The sequence below is a fragment of the Clarias gariepinus genome, chromosome 17 (genome assembly GCF_024256425.1).
Source record: "Clarias gariepinus isolate MV-2021 ecotype Netherlands chromosome 17, CGAR_prim_01v2, whole genome shotgun sequence".
Classification (NCBI taxonomy): domain Eukaryota; kingdom Metazoa; phylum Chordata; class Actinopteri; order Siluriformes; family Clariidae; genus Clarias; species Clarias gariepinus.
The window spans coordinates 21,526,266-21,544,745 of record NC_071116.1 but is presented as its reverse complement, the minus strand read 5'-3'; the positions used below and the strand labels follow the sequence as shown (position 1 = coordinate 21,544,745).

Below are 18,480 nucleotides of genomic sequence, written 5' to 3'. Positions count from 1 at the left end.
CAAATTTTTATTTATTTATTTTCAAACTATAAAGAAAAATACACAAGAAAACACAACAAAAGAGAACACACAACCAACCCCTCCCCCAACACCAGACAAACACAAGGATGCCTTAACAATCAGATGTCCATAAAAAATTTAAATAAAATAATAATGATAAGTAATCTTTCCCACTCCCTTTCTTTACAGTACAATATTATCTGGGTTCATGCCCTCAGCAGGTAAGAAAAGGCTGCCAAATTGAGCTTAAAGATGACAGACTGACCCCATCACCAACAGGCATTAGTTCACTTTTCTGGATATTAACTTTATAGCCAGATATTTTGCCAAACTCTGTAAGTAGAGTCACGAACTTAGGTAAGTTTATCAGGGGTTGTGACAAGTTTAATAACATGTCGTCCGCATAAAGCTAAACCTTATGTTCTAATACTCCCCGTTGAGTCCCCTGGATATCGTCTCTTTGTCTTAAAGTTAAAGCAAGTGGTTCCATTGCGACTGCAAAAAAAAGTGGAGACAGAGGGCATCCCTGCCTCGTGCCGCGTTGAAGCTCAAAATAAGCAGATAATGTTATATAATTTCAAGGTGTCGTTTGATAATGTGGCGATGATTTTCATAACTCTAATAAAAAAATAATGATAATAACAGGCAACGCTTCAAAGGCCTCACTTTGACCCCCACTAGTACTCCACTTCTCTCCTACTAGTGCTCGGGTTTGATTTCGGACGCAGCCATGGTTGCTGCGTCCACCGGAAGTGCTTGGTTTCGGGGGCGGGACTTCTTGTGCCACGTTGATGGAGACCAGTGGAGACGTGGAATTCTCCCTATGTGCAACCGGGACAGTCGCTAATTCTGTAATTCTGATCAGGGGATCTCGTATAGGCAAGAAAGGCAATCTTTAAGTTGCAGAACGAAGTTTTAAAACGGGATTTTGGACAGCTTGGATGCATTTGAGCAGTGCTACGAGGGAAGGTAAGCACTATTAGTGTGCAATAGGAGAGCTTTGATAGCGGCGTTAGCTTCACACTTCTGTTTGGCTGGGCAACCTTTTCCACAAATGCTTTTAACCCCCTGTTAATCATCTAATCCGTGTTTGTAGGTTTCGCGGCCTGTTTCTGTGATTATCGAAATCGATTCTAATTTAATATTTGTGTGTGTGTTATCTGAAAACATTGTTATGCACTAACAAGTTAGCTAACTTCTTAAAGCTAATGTTATATCGTGGATAATTATAAAAATAGAAAAGTTAGTCACATTATATGCGATCTGAGTATTGTAAAAGTAAGCAGGCATTGAGGATCAGTTGCTTGATATTGTTCATTTAAACCTGATTCATAAATCCTGCTGAACTCAGGTAGTTTAACGCGAACCTTAACCCAGTCCACGTCACTTCTTTCCGCAAATCTGTTTAAGAAACGGGTACAGATGTTTTTTTAAAACAACAAAAACAACCCTTTTGTGAACCCTCTACGTGGAGTTAACTTGATTTGCAACCTATATATCATGAGGATTTTCTTTTAAAAGAGTTTTAAAAGCGAATAACACAGCAGTGTTTACTGTTTTCACTTCCTCCTCCTCAGCCGTGCACAAATTCATGCTAACTCTTCTGCGTGAATTAGCAAGTGACGTATCGCTAATTTCGTTGCCATGGTGTCACACAGACTTTCACGATTCTACCAAAAATGACTATTTCTAAAACGTAAACTATACATATATGTTGGTTTTTTAAGTTTGGTTTTGCAAGCTTTGTTTTGTGCAATAAGCTAGCATGTCTTGCTAACCACCTAGCAAGTGTGAGCGCGTTGCTAGCTAGTAACGTACCGTTAACTCTGGAAAGCATACAGTAAGCTAGTTTAGTGAATCTCGTCCGTGTGAACACAGTGTGAAATAAAGTATATCATGAATGCTGAAATATCCTATAATATATCTCATAATTATTTAATATTCCCCCTGTGACTCTTAGTACTGTAATTAATTACTAAAAGGTATCTGAAGTTAACAAACTTAGAGGATGTTGAGGATTGTTTGTATTACGGAGGTGTTTAAAGCTCCTAAAAAAATCTGCATTAATATAGTGGTTTTATTTTTTAAATCCTACGATGTAATCTTCATAATAAAACTGTAAAGCTGGTGTCTCTGTACATGCGAAGATATTTGCAGAAAAAATTGTAATGACAAAAGTTGAGTGATAGAACACATTAAGATGGTTTTTGGAATTTTTGTTTGTTTGTTTGTTTGTGCACGCATCGCATAGAAACAAGTGAACAAATTTTAATGGGGTTTTCACAGGTGCATTTGGCTGAGCTTGAGATACCACATAGGCTTTGTTTTATCACAATAGGAACACAGGAAGAAAAGATATGCTACTTTAAAATTTAAATGGATTACCCCTTATCACTAAAAAATCATTAGTTCATCTCAGAATTCAACAGGTGGCGCTGTACATTTTTTAGTACGTGCTTATGAGTATGAAAGTGAAATCTACTCAATAAACACAATCTCACAACTTAATTCGGCACACTTCACGGTAACACGTAAAAAAGGTTTTGTTTATTCTAAAATTTAACAGATGGCATTGTACTTTTTTTTTTAACATCCTTATGGGGATGCGATAAATTCCATGCGAACAAATTCGTGGGCACATCTAGTTATACGATATAGGCAGGAGTAAGAAAGGGGTTTAGATTGGATGTCTTGGAGTATTATAGAGATGGGAGAAAAAAATCAATTCATTAATTTATCGTCATTCTTTTGAGTGCCAATTCACGCATCAACACGTTGACTCCAAAATCGTTTTTTAAGTTTATCATTTTATAAATCAGTTTATTTATGTTTGTATTTGAGGTGGTAAAATGGTGCCATTATTCTATAATACTACAGGTGGCATGCTCTGAACTATTCGCACATTTAGACTTGCAATACAGATCAAACCACAATACCTAGATTCCGATAATATTGTATCAGGCAATCCCTGGTGTTTTCTATCCATAGAGTATAATACTACTTTTCTATCATGCTGTTTTGTATCATGCATTTGTAGTTTGTTTATGCAAAATACGACACTCACGTCAAAGCCTAGTGATTTTGGTCATGACCGAGAGCATGCAAAGTCAAATCTGTCACCAAAACATGTTCTTACAGCCTTGAAAATATAAGGCCTGGGAAAAATCTCTAGCCTAGAGGTACTGGCTTTAGACTTTGGGCATAAGCATGCCTGAAGAAGTTTGTGTTGCACTGCATACCCTGATTTTAATAAAATCCTGGTCTAATTCAGTGATGGACTAACATATAACATATGGGGCAACTCTTTTTATTAGGAATTCAAATTACCTTGCAAAATGACATCACGATACTATAAATATCGTGATTTTATAAATATCCAGATTGGATATTAAAATTTCCCCTAATTTTGTTACAATTTTAACCTTTTTTTTTTTAAACCATGTAAAATTTAAACCAAAAAAAGTTGAATGATCAATTGAATGTAACCTGTTCTTTATGACATTAGTCTCCTTTTTTAAAAACCAAATACAGCAAGGTTGTCAAATTATGTGATTTAAGAACAGTGATTTTACATGATGGCAAAGGATTTTTTTTTTTCGGTGATGGCATTGTTTCGAAAGACACCCCTAAGGGTAAATTCCGCAGTGCCTTTTGTGATCTTGTCATTCACCAACAACTTTTACTACAAACAAGAACATCAACATTTTTCTAAGAACTAAAAAAGGAATACGAAGTTGCAACTCGAGTCATGAAGGAGCTCTGACTAAGCACAATTATTGAGACAGTCAATAAATGTATAGGTAAAAGAGGTATATTTTTGCAAGGTAACTTGAATTTTTTTTTTTAAATATACACTGCCTGGCCAAAAAAAATAGCCCAAATTATTGGGCTGCTTTAAGCAAAGAAAACAAAAAAGAAAATTTTTTAATTACTGGAACTGGGTTTTGGACTTTTCAGCACGTTAACAAAACCTGGAAGGATGAACATTGCTAAACCGTCAACTTTGTAAAAGAAATGGAGATCACTAAGGCTATGTTTACACTGTCAGTTTAATGTGACCCAATTCCGATTTTTTGCTCATATGTGACACATATCGGATATGTTCTATGTCCATGTAAACAGAAAAAAACGCATGCATTCCGATATTTCGAAATCGGTTTTAGGCCTCCTTCATATATGGAAATAAATCAGATATGTGCTAATGTTATGGTCATGTAAACAGAGAGATCGGATTTCCTGAGGCATTGTGTTCTGTACGTCATTAAAACTGCGGCTTCTTCACGATTTAACATTCGTGTGATAACATTGCAGGTGACATGGAAGAGAAAAAAGCCCCCCCACCTTGTGTTAAAGCTTATTTAGGCTAAATAACATTAAGAAATCAGTATTTGGTGAATGAAGCATATGAACAGGCTGCAGTTATTGTTTTTTTCCCCTCCTCCGTTTCAAAACCATGGTGACGTTTCGCGAACTTTACATATATCGCAGAGTTAGTGTCAAGCATATTTTGTCCTTCGTCCATTTTGGCTAGTGTGTAGCGCAAGAACCTCCCCTCAAGTATGCATGATGTTTCAGATGGTATGGTAAGTGTAAACACTTGAATCGCATATGGGTCATAGTTGAAAGAACGTGTAAACAGACAATCAAAAAAAATCACATATTGGCAACAAATCAGTATTGGGTATTGAGACCTGCAGTGTAAATGGGGCTTTAAACACTTGAAGTTGCTTGATGTTCCATTTACATACGCACACAGTGTGAGGAGAACTCAAAGAATTCTGAATAAACAGCTGTGTAGCAAATAAAAAATTCCCTTTGTTAGTAAGACTAATCAGAAAGAAAGCTTCAATTTGCTAGAGAGCATAAATATTGGACTTTGGAGCAATAGGAAGGTCATGTGGTCTGATGAGTCCCGATTTACTCGATTTCAGAGCGATGGGCACATCAGGGTAAAAAGGAACCGCATGAAGGGATAACCCCCTCATGCATAGATCCCACTGTACAAGTCACTGAAGGCAGATTTATGATCTGGGATTGCTTCAATTGGTCAGGGCTAGGCTTATCAAAGTTATGTGGCAATAAAGAAAAGTCACCTGATGACCTTAATGTACTGAATGTAATGACCAGGGTATCACATTGATGGAGGTTTTTTTTCTCCCGATGACGATAAAAAATTATAATTGGTATAATAAATTATTTTAAATGCATTACAGATCGTTTTTCTGGGTAATTCGCAGAACAAAAAGAAGAGACAATTATGTTTGTGGTAATGTTTATGTTTACAGAGACCAGGCCGGCAACCTAATAAAACTCTAAATTTTAAATGTTTATTGCCAGAAATCAGCCTCTGCCCTTACACTTCGAATAGAATTGAAATGTCGCATACCTTGTAGTTGGGAATTGCATATGCATAACAATGTTGTGGATAGAGATCAATGCACCTTGTAAATTAACAGAATGACTCAATTGTCATTGGGGATTTTATTGCAGGATGAAGCTAAAAGAGATAAACCGCACCGCCATCCCGGCTTGGAGCCCAGCTCAGCACCACCCGATTTACTTGGCTGCAGGTAACTTTTGCACAAACGTACACAAAATAGCACCACTCAGATATAGTATTATTATTCATTTGTTGAAGGATTTTCGAGGGCTGTACCGAAATTAATTCAAGTAATTCTAAAACTTATATAGGTTGTACAAATGGCACATGTTGGCTGTGCTGGGTAACTCCTCCTCTACACAGGTGGTACAACTCAACATAGTCTCAATCGCAAGCCATGCTTTTGCATCATTGTTGAAACCAACTCTCAAATCCTTTTTGAAAATACACTTTGTCGAGGTTAACAGTCAATCATTGCGCTACTGAATGTATATCGAGATGACGCCATTGACGAGAGCAATGTGCACAGACGCGTGAAGAAGTTTAAAGACATGTGAGCCAGCATTAAAGACAAACCATACAATAAAGAGACCATTAAGTTCAATAAAGGGGAATTGACAGTTGTGTTCAACAACAGTACAAAAGCATCGCTCATGATGAAGACTATGTTGAGTCGTACCTTTTGTATACAGGTAGTTCCTTTACTAGCATTTCAACAGCCTATGTTGGTTAATAAACAAGTTACGCTGACTTTTGCATAACTTTTGGTACAGCTCTTAGTATGAAGTCTCTTCTTTGTGTTTGTTTTAGTCCTTCCTGCTGCTGGCTAAATCAATTTGCCTCTCTGTTATGTGTTTGGTTAGCAACAAATGTTTCTTTCTTGTTACTTTTTCAAAGGAACTTCTGCTCAGCAGCTCGATGCTACGTTTAGCACCACCGCCTCACTGGAAATCTTCGAACTCGACCTGGCTGATCCTGCTTTGGCCATGAAGTCATGTGGTGCTTTGTCCTTACCGCACAGGTGTCTTTTTTTTTTATTTTTATTGTGTGCTTGAACTAATGTGTGATATTATGGGAAAATAATCATGATATTGTATTTGGATTTTATTTGAGTAACAGTGCACTCTAAGATGTTTATTCCACTTAGATAACAGAGATTTTGCAAACCAGGTTTGCAGTTTTTGATTTATTATTGAACAACACAGTTTGAGTTGCATACAGTGTGGTAAAGTGTGTTATCACTAACATTATGGGGTCTATAAACATATATTTTTTTCTTTTTTTATGTAGATTATCTGTCATCCAAGTATCTGTGAATAAGTGGTCACTCTCGAAATGATAATGTAGTAGAATGGACATGTTAATTGAATTCTATGACTTGATTTTTCGCCACCACGATTGTCAGAAATGTTCAAGAAAATGAATCATCACCTTCAGGACTTAAATAGAGTGCAATTAACAGTGCATGTTACTCCAGGTTTGGACATGACATAAATGTTTAGGCTTGTTTTCACAACCTATAGCCATCTGAACTGAGAGTTTGATCTTATCATTCAACTGTTAATAATAGTGTTCAATCCAGATGTTCTTTATTTTACAGAAACACTAGCTCAATGGACAATATGCTGCATTTCTTTAATCTGATTAAAATCATTTTGATCCCAGCTTACCTGTTTTACATGGATGCTGATTGGATAAAAATGTGCATTTACATTCTCAGAGCATTTAATCAGAATATATATATATTAAATGCTAATATGCAGAAAGTGGTTCTGCTCACTGTGAAGCATTTTATCTGCCAGGAATATAATAGAAGTAGTTGTGTGTTCCCCTCAACTTTGAGGTTAGTTTAGGCTTCTCATTTTTTCCTGACAAATCCAAACTTTTAGGATTCAGTCCTAACTATGATTGAATAGAGCTTTACTGCATGTGAGCCAATCAGTAACCTGTCCTCCACCAAGGTTGAAGTTAAGACAGGTGAGAGAGGAGTATTCACACACATTTACACGTCAGGAAGGGAAGCAAATTTTACCTTTTGGAGACACTCAGGTTTTCTAATGTTACCCCAGCATGGTGCAAACGTGTAGAAATAATATACAGTACTGTGCAAAAGTCTTAGGCACCATATTATATGCTGTACCAATTTTGTTATGTATGTTTATCATGTCTGCATGACAACGAAATCGTTCAGTATTTTCAGTAACAGCTGTTAGGTTTTACTGAGCTTGCTGGAGAATGAGTTCTTCTGATAACTTTGTCACACTCGCTCCTTTCTATTTTTATGTAAGTCCCAGGAGCGTACATCAGGTTTTTTGTTTCCATCTAAAAACCGTCTTGTACTATATCTGTTTTTTTCTTTACAGCCATGCATATATTCTGCCATGCATAATTTTCAAGTTATATATGGAAATACTGAATGATTTTGTACATAACTATGCAGGCATGATAACCATATATAACAAAATTGATACAGCATATAATACGGTGCCTAAGACTTTTGCACAGTACTGTATTTATTCCAGTAAGAGAGCAAAGATTGGATTGTGTAATTTTTATTATTTTTTTGCCTTAAAATTTCATTATTTTGCATTATTCATTTTTTACACCCTCTCATTCCACTGTTTCTCCTTGTCATGTCGGTCTGGTCTGATTACATGATGCATCCTTATTCTAATTGGAACATTATTTCATTTTTTTGTCAAATCTCGGGGTCCATGAAAATGTAGCTGTTGTCTCTGGGCATCACTGGGGTTGAAATACAGGTTGTTTGCAAATGTTATTTGTAATTGGTAATGCTATTTATAGGTCTGAGTGTCAAGTGACTGTTATGTACTTGTAGTTTGCATCACTACGTCAATGTTTCACTATAACCGGGAAAGGGATGTTTTGGTCTGGGTGCCTTCTGTACATGCTGGTACTAGATGCATAGAGGAAGGGGGTGGGGGGCTGCTTCTTTTTTCTCTCTCTCTCTTTATGTAAACTAGTAGCTGTGACTGAAAGGCTTGACTTAAAATGTACATAGATACTGCAGGAGCAAAGACACACTCAACAAAGTGAAAATGTATGAAATAGTTTGGAGGGGGTGATCTGTCTGAAAGCAAACCTCTGATGATAAAACACAAAGCTTGCCTGTAATTTGAGTCCTCCAGTTTTCAGGCCTAATGTAAAAACGCACATAATCACCTAACTTTCAGTGGCTGACAAGGTGCTAAAGTGCCTACTAGGGTTAAAGAATATACTGAAAGACAAAAGAACCCTGACTGCATGTCCGTCATCTCTCCTGTTGAAATTTTCCTATTTGTCATTCTGTCGTCCATGTGTTATACAGTATATGAGGCTGTCACGCGCATCTGTGTTTGATGGATTTCCCACTTCCAAAACAAGTCCCCTTTGCTTTTTTTTACATAAAGCCGTCTCAAAAGAGTGGAGGTTTACAATAATGTACAATAAAAAATAAGCAGGGCTGGGCCTCAGTCATTAAGTGTTGTAGTTCATTCCAAGGGTGGTAAATGAGCTTGAGGCCAGGGCTTTGTGCAGGACAGGTTGGAGTGGAAGAACTCAAATATGTCTTTATGCCTCAAATATGTCTTTAGGCCCCCGACCTCACAGCATGCTGGGTTGCCTGCTAATGTGTGAATAGTTTAGAGGATTTGCAGAGGAATGGCAACATTTTACCACCTCAAATGCAAACATGTATGAATTAAAAATTCATTTACAAAAATTGGCAATAAAATTTTTTAAATATTTGCCACACAGAAGTATTGTGTTGTGTTAATAAATTTTTTCTTTCCCCCATCTCTAGTATATAACAATAATTTTCTAAAATCCATAAAATGTATAAAAGCTATAAAATTTCTAAATGTAAAAAAATTTTGGGTTTAGATACCACAAGCTGGTTTGGGGACCACATGGCATCAATGATCAAGGCTCGGCCTCTGGAGTGCTCATAGCTGGAGGAGAGACCGGTGACATCATTCTCTATGATCCCTCCAAGATCATTGCTGGTGACAGTGAAGTCATCATTGCTGAAAGTAATAAACATATAGGGCCTGTTCGAGCGTTAGATGTCAACTCATTCCAGGTAAAATCTAAGCTTATGCTCAGGCTTTTGCAGATACTATGTAAATGGCTTTACACTTTGGAATAATATGTTGGTCAAACTATAAAAATATTGTATTTAATGTTTTCTTAGACAAACCTGGTAGTGTCTGGAGGTAACGAGTCAGAAATCTACATCTGGGATTTGAACAGTTTTAGTACGCCAATGACTCCAGGACCGAAGTCACAGGTGCGCACTTTGCATTTAACATCCTTTGCTGTTTCATTTATTTTCAGGAATGCCGAGCCTCATCATTTTTCTTTTGCTGATCATTTTGTCGGTGGTTGTTCTGGTTGCTATTGTTAGCCTGCGGAGGACATTAGCTGCGTAGCGTGGAACTGCCAGGTGCAGCACATCCTTGCCTCAGCCAGCCCCAGCGGCAGAGCCTCCATCTGGGACCTTAGAAAAAATGATCTCATCATCAAAGTCAGCGACCACAGCAACAGGGTCTGTCACGTGTCTTTTGCACTTTTTATATATATATATATATATATATATATATATATATATATATATATATATATATTTGTTGTTCGCTTTAGATGTTTGAATATGTCCTAACGTTCAGTTGTATGTTCTAAAGCGAGCATTTCATGTGATATGTTTAGATGCATTGCTCTGGTCTTGCATGGAACCCAGATGTTGCCACTCAGCTGGTTTTAGCCTCTGAAGATGACCGAATGCCTGTCATCCAAATGTGGGATTTGCGCTTTGCCACCTCTCCTCTTAAAGTCCTAGAAAACCACACAAGGTAGAAAAAAAAATTTGATATCAACCTGTGAAGTTCAAATTGAAAAAAGGTTGTCTATTTTTTTTAATAGCAGATAAAAAAGGATTCACAGCACATCGCATCAGTTACTTGCCTTGTTTTTTTTTTGGCCATTTTGTTGGATGACTGGAAAGTTTGCGAATTTTATGATAATGTGTGTGTATGTTTTTGTGTGTTATCAGGGGTGTTCTGGCCATTGCTTGGAGTTTAGCTGACCCTGAGTTGCTATTAAGTTGTGGGAAAGATAACCGAATCCTATGTTGGAACCCCAATACTGCTGAGGTTAGTGATTCTTACACGCAAACGGATACTTGTGGTTATTTAGCTTTTTTTTTTTTCTTTTTTTTTTACACTGCACATAAGTAAAAACAAACAAAAAAAAAACACATTGCATTTGGTGGGGCCTTTCATGAGGAGTCCAGGCTATAAACATTCCCATTAAGTCTTTTTTTGTTAAGAAATATAGGAAGCTGGGCACATTTTCAAGTAACCTTGACCCCAAAGTCTGTTTTATTTTGATCAATTAGAACACGAGTATTCACTCAATCATGCGCATCATGATTTAAAAAATAATAATAATTATCCCAATTTGGTATTACTATTTTTTATTTTATTTTTTACAATTTTAAACCTTTAAAAAAAGTTTACTGATTAATTAAATACAGCTCGTTCCTTATAACATAAATTTTTCAACTAAACTAAAACAAGGGCAGCATTTAAACAATAAAAACTGACTTCAAATGCATAAGTTTACATTTAACCTTTTTTAGTTTAAATAAATTCTGAGCATCACATATCTGTCATTAACCATAATTATTATTACAAGCTTTGCAAATAATTCACTACTTCCACTCCACATGAAAATGTGTAAACAGTTTAGAGTACGCCACCTGTAGGATCATAAAGACACTGCAACGTTTTACCTCCTCAAATGCCTCCAAAGTCTCAAAATTCTAATTTGTGCTCACTGCGTTTTGAGACTGGTGTAAGCATGTGTAATGAGGGGGTTTTAAACTAATTCACTTAGAGTATGGCGGAAAAAAGTAGATCCGAGGCTTTAAAATGATTTATTTTTTAAAATGTAACGCCTTGAAAACGTTTCTGTTGAGCCACTTAAGTTTTTGCACTGAGGCTGACCGGCTGATCACTAGTCATGGCTAATCAAACTGAAAACCAGCCAATTCTAATCACTGGATGATCAACCAGTATATCTATATTATAAACATCAAAATATTTTTTTTAAAATTTTGGATTTTGGAGTCAGCATGGCAGGACCTAATTTCCCATGCAAAATAATTGCAATTCATAACTGAGTTGATATCTGTTCCCATCTGTTGAACAAACAAGACACTAAAAAATTGCACTAAACATGACATACATGAAAGCCATCAAATGCACCATACCATCTGTATCTTGTACATTACTTACTTAATATTACATCCTTTGTAACAGCAAAGGGTATGAAATCTGGCCATTATTTTGTGTGATTGATTGATGTTTTGTTTTTGTGTGTTTTAACCAGGTCCTGTATGAGCTCCCAAGCTCGCAGTGGTGTTTTGACATCCAGTGGTGTCCAAGGAACCCAGCTGTTCTGTCTGCTGCCTCCTTTGATGGGCGCATCAGCATCTACTCAATCATGGGAGGCAATAATGACGCTGTTAACAGTGCTCAGGCTGATCAGGTAGTGCTACTATAAAGTAAGGTTGCTGTATGTATCCTGGTGAGGTTTAGCATTCCATATACCATGTCCATAACATAAACTGTTTGAATTTGCAGGTAAGTTCTTCATTTGCCAACATGGATCCCTTTGGCACAGGCCAGACATTGCCTCCTCTGCAGCTGCCTCAAAGCACCAGTGCTAACAGCACCGTCACACCGTTGAAGAAACCACCCAAATGGATCCGTAGACCAGTGGGGGCTTCATTTGCTGTAAGTTTTATTTATGTCCTTCACAGAGACGAATATTTTGTGTATTTATTTGTAATTGTTTGTGCTTCTTTGGTATGCGTTTTTAAGCGTCTAACCAGTTTACTTTTCTTTTCATCTCCCAGTTTGGTGGTAAACTCATTTCTCTGGAAAACATTAAACCAACACCACAGCAGCCCCAGCAGCCCACGGCCCACGTCGTCCATGTGAGCCAGGTTGTCACCGATACAGATTTTTTGGATCGCTCAAACCAACTGCAGGCCACTCTTACCGCTGGAAACTTTGTGGAATTCTGCCAGGGAAAGATTGAAGCTGCACAGAACGAGTTTGAGAAGACTATTTGGGCTTTCTTGAAGGTATTATTTGCAGTCAGCTGCTTATAAAGAAGTAGAAGTAAGGTCACACTTATTAGAGGAAAGATAGATCAGGGTCCAAGCCTACATAGTACTTAATTTATAGGGGGCTTTTTTAAAGTGAATATATGTTCTCCTCAGGTCCACTTTGAAGATGATACCCGGGGTAAATACTTGGAGCTGCTGGGATACAAGAAGGAGGAACTAGCACTGAAGGTGCAGATTCTTATCAATTCTCATTATTCACATTCATGATGTAGCATGTAGTAATTAGTGCTGTTTTTACAGAGAAACTCTAATAGCATTTCCTTTAACTAATGGCGTTTATAAACTCTGCTGCTACAGACCATGCTTCTCCCAAATTTTTTCTGCCTGCATTTGCAAAGCAACACCTGATTAAGATATTAAAAGATATAGTTATAAGTTTATAAAAGTCTCTAACTGTTTTCTCTTTTTAAAAAAACACTTAATTAACACTTAAGAGACTACGCACACAATTAGATTTTTTTTTATAGCTAATAAACTTCATCTGATTGTATACAGTAGTAACGTCCTACTTATTATCAAGTATTATGCTACACACACAAATGCGTTGAACTGAAAATCTTAAACACCACAGTAATTAAAAATGATTGGCCAGTTTTTTTCCTTTTTCCTTGGCATTGAACTTAGTGTTTAACTAAATAAGGAGTGATGCATTTAGTTGTGGAGTTTAAAGTTTAAAGGTTGTGGAGACAAGTTCAAATACGGTTCTCACTTATATTACAGGGGTGACGGAAACACATCACATCAGTGATTATATGTTTTACTTTAAAATTAGCGCATTAATGTTAAGTTCATCATTTGTATTAAACATATCTTCCCGATACTGTACTATTGCAAAGCTACTTTTCAAACCATGTTGTTAAACAGTTATTGCTATATGGGTTATAGTGTTGTTACATTTTTAAATGTCTGTGTTCTGGTGTTGTACTGTAACACCTTGTCTAATAACCAGCTGATTAGCTTTAATCCACCCCTATAGTGTCAAACTGATATTCTATTTACGGTTTGTGTTTTCAGATTGCTTCAGCATTAGAAAGAAAAGAAGTCAAATCAGATGAAGGCAATGAGGTAAGGTCCATCATACAGATTCTTTTTTAGCGAGACTAAACGTGATTGTTTTAATTTAAATGCTAATTCATTGATGACATCATGATCACTTTTAATGGGGTAAATTTTGGTTATGTATCCAGAGATCAGTGGCCTTTCTGTCATATCTTTTATGAAGAAAATTAATTTGAGTTTGGGAAATTAAGATCATGAATTGATGATAAGATCATGATTAGTTTTGGACTTCCATGCTATTTTGTTTTCTAATGTTTCCTCCTGTAAATAGAAAAAAAAAAATCTATTATGATGAATTTAAAAGCATTCCATAAATAAAGTTTCTTGAATGAATTTTTACCTCTTCCAGATCTCTGCATGCCTTCTTTTTAATAAATGTTTTAACTTTGGGTTTATCTCTTTAATCTGAGAGTAACTCATGTTATCTTCAGTTCATCTTAATTGTCCCATAATTTACATGTTCGGTGCAATCAGACACTGCTCAACCCTCATCTGCATGATTTAACTTTTGCTGGATAATGATATTTATTTGCTGAATTCTGTGCAACTTTATGCACATCTTTTCATCCCTGCACCTGGTGTGGATGTGTAGAGTTCCTCCACTTCTGTACTTGACCCAGCAATCGCACCTGATTGTGATCCTACACCTGTAATAGATACGACTCCCCTGCCCAGCCTTTTGCCCCACTTAGACTTTCTGAATCCCAGCCATTAGTTGAGCTTATTTTGCAAATTTGGGATAAATTATTGCTTGATCTTATTTCCAGTGCCTTTTTTTTTCCTTAAATCCAAAAATCCTCAAATCCAAACCTGAGCCTTCCCTTCCATCTCTTCCCTTCCATTTGCGTCTCTTATTGATTTCATCCCACCATCCAATCTTGTATCTCCTTTTGTACCGACATATCCTCGTCAATGAACTCCTCATATGATACAGCAGGTTGGCCAGTTTATATTTAAAGCCCAGCCACAGCTGGTGCCTCTAATTCTGTTCTGTGCTTCAGTTGCTTCGCATGAGCCAGACTATAATTTGGTTTCTCTAGATCGAGATTTTAATTTATTCTGTGCCTACCCTGGCACCCCAACACCAATCACAGTCTCTCATTATTTTATACCACTTGCTGTCTCAGAAGAAGCTGTGTTAATGCCTTGTCTTGATCACCAACAGTCTCAATCATCTGCTGACCTCACAGATGAGGCTGGCCTTCAGTTAAAATCTGCAAATCTTGAATCCCTCCAACATGTCTCAAGCTTCTTACCTCAACTTGACCAACAGCCTATTCCCATGTTTACACTGCCCGTTATGTCACAGCAACCTGAAATCGACACGACATTGACGAATGACTTAGACGGTACACCCCAGACAGACTTCGCTCTTCCAGTTAACGGTCAGCCAGACTCTGAGCTGGATCTGAGCGCTGTACCATTGGCCGAAGAGCAGTCCGATGATGGGGTCGTGGCTGCCAATACGAGTAAAGAGGAGCCAGACCTGCCGGAGGAGGTACCCTTGACCTGCCCGCCGTAGTCCAGTCCTCTGCCACAGCATCCCTGTGTGATAGCATCATAGTGCCCTCTATTGCTAATCTTCTCTCAGTACAAAATAATAACTGTACACTCACTTTGGATTAACATTTACGCTTAAGGTTAAGTGCTCTGAAACATCGTTCGGGTTTTCACACAGGAATGCTGACAAGATTTGTATTTTCTTTCCCCAGAATCCCATATATCATTTTGTATTATGGATATTTTAGCATAATTTAATCAAATTATTATTTTAAAATGTATTATTGTTTCCTGGGCATGGATTGAGCTTAACCTTGCACATATTCGAAACACGAACAGTGATTTTTAATTTGAAATTTCTCGTCTTTAATTTAGTTCCAGGAAACTGGACATTAAAACAGTTACCTGCTGCACATTTAAGCAGAATTCTTTCCAGTATAGTCCAAGTGTCCATCAATATTATACTATCTGGATTCATGCTGGATTTTTCTTTTTTTATTATAATTGTTATTCTGGATATTAAGCAACAGATTTTAATTTTGCTGTGCATACATTTTCTTGAGATTAACGAATGTAGTTGAAATTCTCAGTTTGACCCAAGCGTATTTATTGAAGGGCGAGGAAGGTCCAAAATGTCAGCACTGTAGCCCTAATCTGAACACATCTGAAAACATTTGACCTGCCCCAGAAATGATTATTAAGGCCATAGGAAAATGATTTATACAGTACCAGAACAAACTTTAAAGAACTTATTCTGCAAGATAAAACCAGAAAAACTTTTACAATTGTGCAGCTAAAGAACCTTGTATAAAATTTTGTTCTTCTTGCCAAGGCCATGTAATAGTGTGATATTTACTTTATTTATATATTAATTTTTTTACTACCTTATATTATATTGGTTCATATAAATTCGTTGAATGTTTAATACGTATCTGCCATGAAATAGCCTGTAAAGCTGATATGGCAATGAACCCTAATACAAACAAGCGATGAAATTGTCAGATTTGACACATTGAGCAACTAAATGAATGTGTAAATGAAAGCCCACAGTGAAAGGCTGCTTTATGATTGCTCTGTTTCATTAATTGCTTTTGATATTAAATTATAATTCCATTTTAAGTGTACTGTTGAAAATTTCTAGTTACAGTATATCTTCCATGCATCGATCAGGACTTTACTTACAGCACTTTACAAGTGGACCATTTATACGTAGAATAAAGTTTATTTTGGCAGGCATATACAGGCATATGTTAAAAGTCCACATTTAGTCAACGTTCAGCATCACTGTACTCTGGTTAAACACATTTTGATAAATTGATTTGATGGTCAAATATTTGGTTTAATTTCTATGAGTAAAGTGTGTATGTTTAACTCATATTGGTTATGCTGAAGTATAAAAAAGTTGGTTCTCTAAAACATTTATTAAGTCTTCTGTCATGCACCCAGGTGGAAGAGAATGGAGACCTAACATCAGAGGATGCCCTTGCAGCCCCGGTGCTTGCAGAAATTCCGGTTGTTGAAGAGAAACCTGTTCATCAGATCCCTTCTAACGTCAAATTTAACCAAGGCAAGTGTTCATCATTAGAAACTAGAGCCGTGTGCCATTTTTATGTGAATGTAAAGGATTTACTATGAATTGGACGATTATATTTAAGTTACCAGTCGAGCTTTTCTAATAGCCCATTTTTTTGTTTGTTTGTTTTTTTAATTTTATTTGCTGCTACAGATGTAGATGGATTGATCACCCAAGCTCTTCTCGTTGGGGACTTTGAGGCTGCTGTTAACCTTTGTCTTCATGACGACCGCATGGCGGATGCAATCATCCTAGCCATCGCTGGTGGACCAGAGCTTCTTGAAAAGACCCAGAAGAAATACTTAACCAAAACTCAAAGCAAAGTTGGCAAGGTGAGGCAAGATGTTGGTTTTTTATCCTGGGTTGAGAAAGATTTCTACAGAAGATCTATTTAACGATATAAGTAACGCTTGCCAACAGTCCTAGATCCAGTGCTCTAATTGCTCTAATGCCAAAAATGTTCTTAATCAACATCTGTCTGCGTTTCACCCTGTAGATCATCAGTGCTGTGGTTATGAGGGACTGGTCGAATATACTTGAGACGTGTGAGCTTCAGAACTGGAAGGAGGCTCTGGCTGCAGTTATGACCTATGCCAAACCTGAAGAGTTCTCCTCTCTTTGTGGTGAGTGTAATGTGGAATGGGTTGTACTGCAATGGGTTGTACTACAATAATCAGATCAATTGATCTCTCCACTTTTAGCCATCCTGACTGTCTCATTGTGGTTGTAAATATGCAGAGGTTTATACTGAGGTTTATTAGCCTAAAATCAACAGGCATATGCATTATGAACAATAAATGTCAAAATCGTAGGGCAAGCCACCAGTGTGTTAAAACATCTATTGCAAAGCTTTTTTATTTTTGCTTGTTGTTTGTTTGGTTTTTAGTATAGACCGATCAGCCATAACGTTATGACCACCCACCTTATGTTTACTACGTCCCACAAAAATACGAATGAACTGTGTGTCTACTAACACCTTTCTAACGGAACCAGCCTGAACCTTTTCCTCAATTTGAGCTACAATACCTCTTCCATTGTATCGGAAATGGCTACACGGACTAATGAGCATAGGTCACCAACACACATCCCTATCACATTTAGGGGATTTTTTTTTTTTTTTTTTTTTTTTTTTAAGACCACTTTTTTTTTTTTTTAGGTTCTGACAACTGCAGCCCGGGAACATCCCACAAGATGTTTTTCCGAGTTGCTTTGACACAGATGTCTAGCCATCACAATATCGTCTTCAAATGGCACCTGGAAGTGGGTGGGATAAATTAGGCAGCAAGTAAACTTTTTTTTTTTTCTCCCAGAAGTTGATGTTTTGAAAGCAGAAAAAATGGGCAAATGTAATGATTTGAGTGATTTTGACAAACAGTAAGGGTTATGTGCGACCAAAGCTTATTAATGCACATGGGACTGAGGGCTGGCCCGTGTAGCTTGATCCAATAGAAAAGCATCTGTACCTGCAAATTGAAGAAAAGGGTAATGGGGGATCCAGTAGAAAGGTGTCCGAAAGCACATCGCGTTACTGTTTTGGTGGCAAAGGAAAAAAAAATTGGCCGGGGGTTGTTAGATGCCTCAAACTGTAATAAAAATGTTATGGCCTCCGAGTGGTAAAGTGCTCGTCTTCATCCGGAGGTCGCTGGTTCGGTTCCCGGGTGATGCTGTTACCTCTCACAGCCGGAGGTCGAGAGAGAGCTGATTGGCCGAGCTCTCGCAGAGGGGAGGGATGAGAGGCACTTAGCGCTCCCACATTAATTACAGGTCTACAGC

At 37.3% G+C, this 18,480-nt stretch overlaps 1 protein-coding gene across 8 annotated transcripts in view; it reads left to right on the top strand.

The window, feature by feature from the left end:
- Positions 1 to 781: 781 nt before the first annotated feature.
- sec31a (SEC31 homolog A, COPII coat complex component) overlaps positions 782 to 18,480 on the top strand; it is a 28,374-nt gene continuing 10,675 nt past the window's right edge. For 7 of the 8 annotated variants that reach the window (XM_053515841.1, XM_053515837.1, XM_053515840.1 and 4 more), the window contains exons 1-17: positions 782 to 969; positions 5,491 to 5,570; positions 6,278 to 6,401; positions 9,263 to 9,461; positions 9,573 to 9,668; positions 9,786 to 9,926; positions 10,088 to 10,230; positions 10,431 to 10,530; positions 11,771 to 11,929; positions 12,025 to 12,177; positions 12,300 to 12,530; positions 12,669 to 12,743; positions 13,590 to 13,640; positions 14,944 to 15,132; positions 16,581 to 16,701; positions 16,861 to 17,039; positions 17,204 to 17,330. In XM_053515841.1, coding sequence (XP_053371816.1) covers positions 5,492 to 5,570; positions 6,278 to 6,401; positions 9,263 to 9,461; positions 9,573 to 9,668; positions 9,786 to 9,926; positions 10,088 to 10,230; positions 10,431 to 10,530; positions 11,771 to 11,929; positions 12,025 to 12,177; positions 12,300 to 12,530; positions 12,669 to 12,743; positions 13,590 to 13,640; positions 14,944 to 15,132; positions 16,581 to 16,701; positions 16,861 to 17,039; positions 17,204 to 17,330 — 2,167 coding nt within the window. In that variant the 5' untranslated portion in view covers positions 782 to 969; position 5,491. The remainder of the gene's footprint in view (positions 970 to 5,490; positions 5,571 to 6,277; positions 6,402 to 9,262; positions 9,462 to 9,572; positions 9,669 to 9,785; positions 9,927 to 10,087; positions 10,231 to 10,430; positions 10,531 to 11,770; positions 11,930 to 12,024; positions 12,178 to 12,299; positions 12,531 to 12,668; positions 12,744 to 13,589; positions 13,641 to 14,943; positions 15,133 to 16,580; positions 16,702 to 16,860; positions 17,040 to 17,203; positions 17,331 to 18,480) is intronic. The other variant, XM_053515838.1, reaches the window with a different exon arrangement.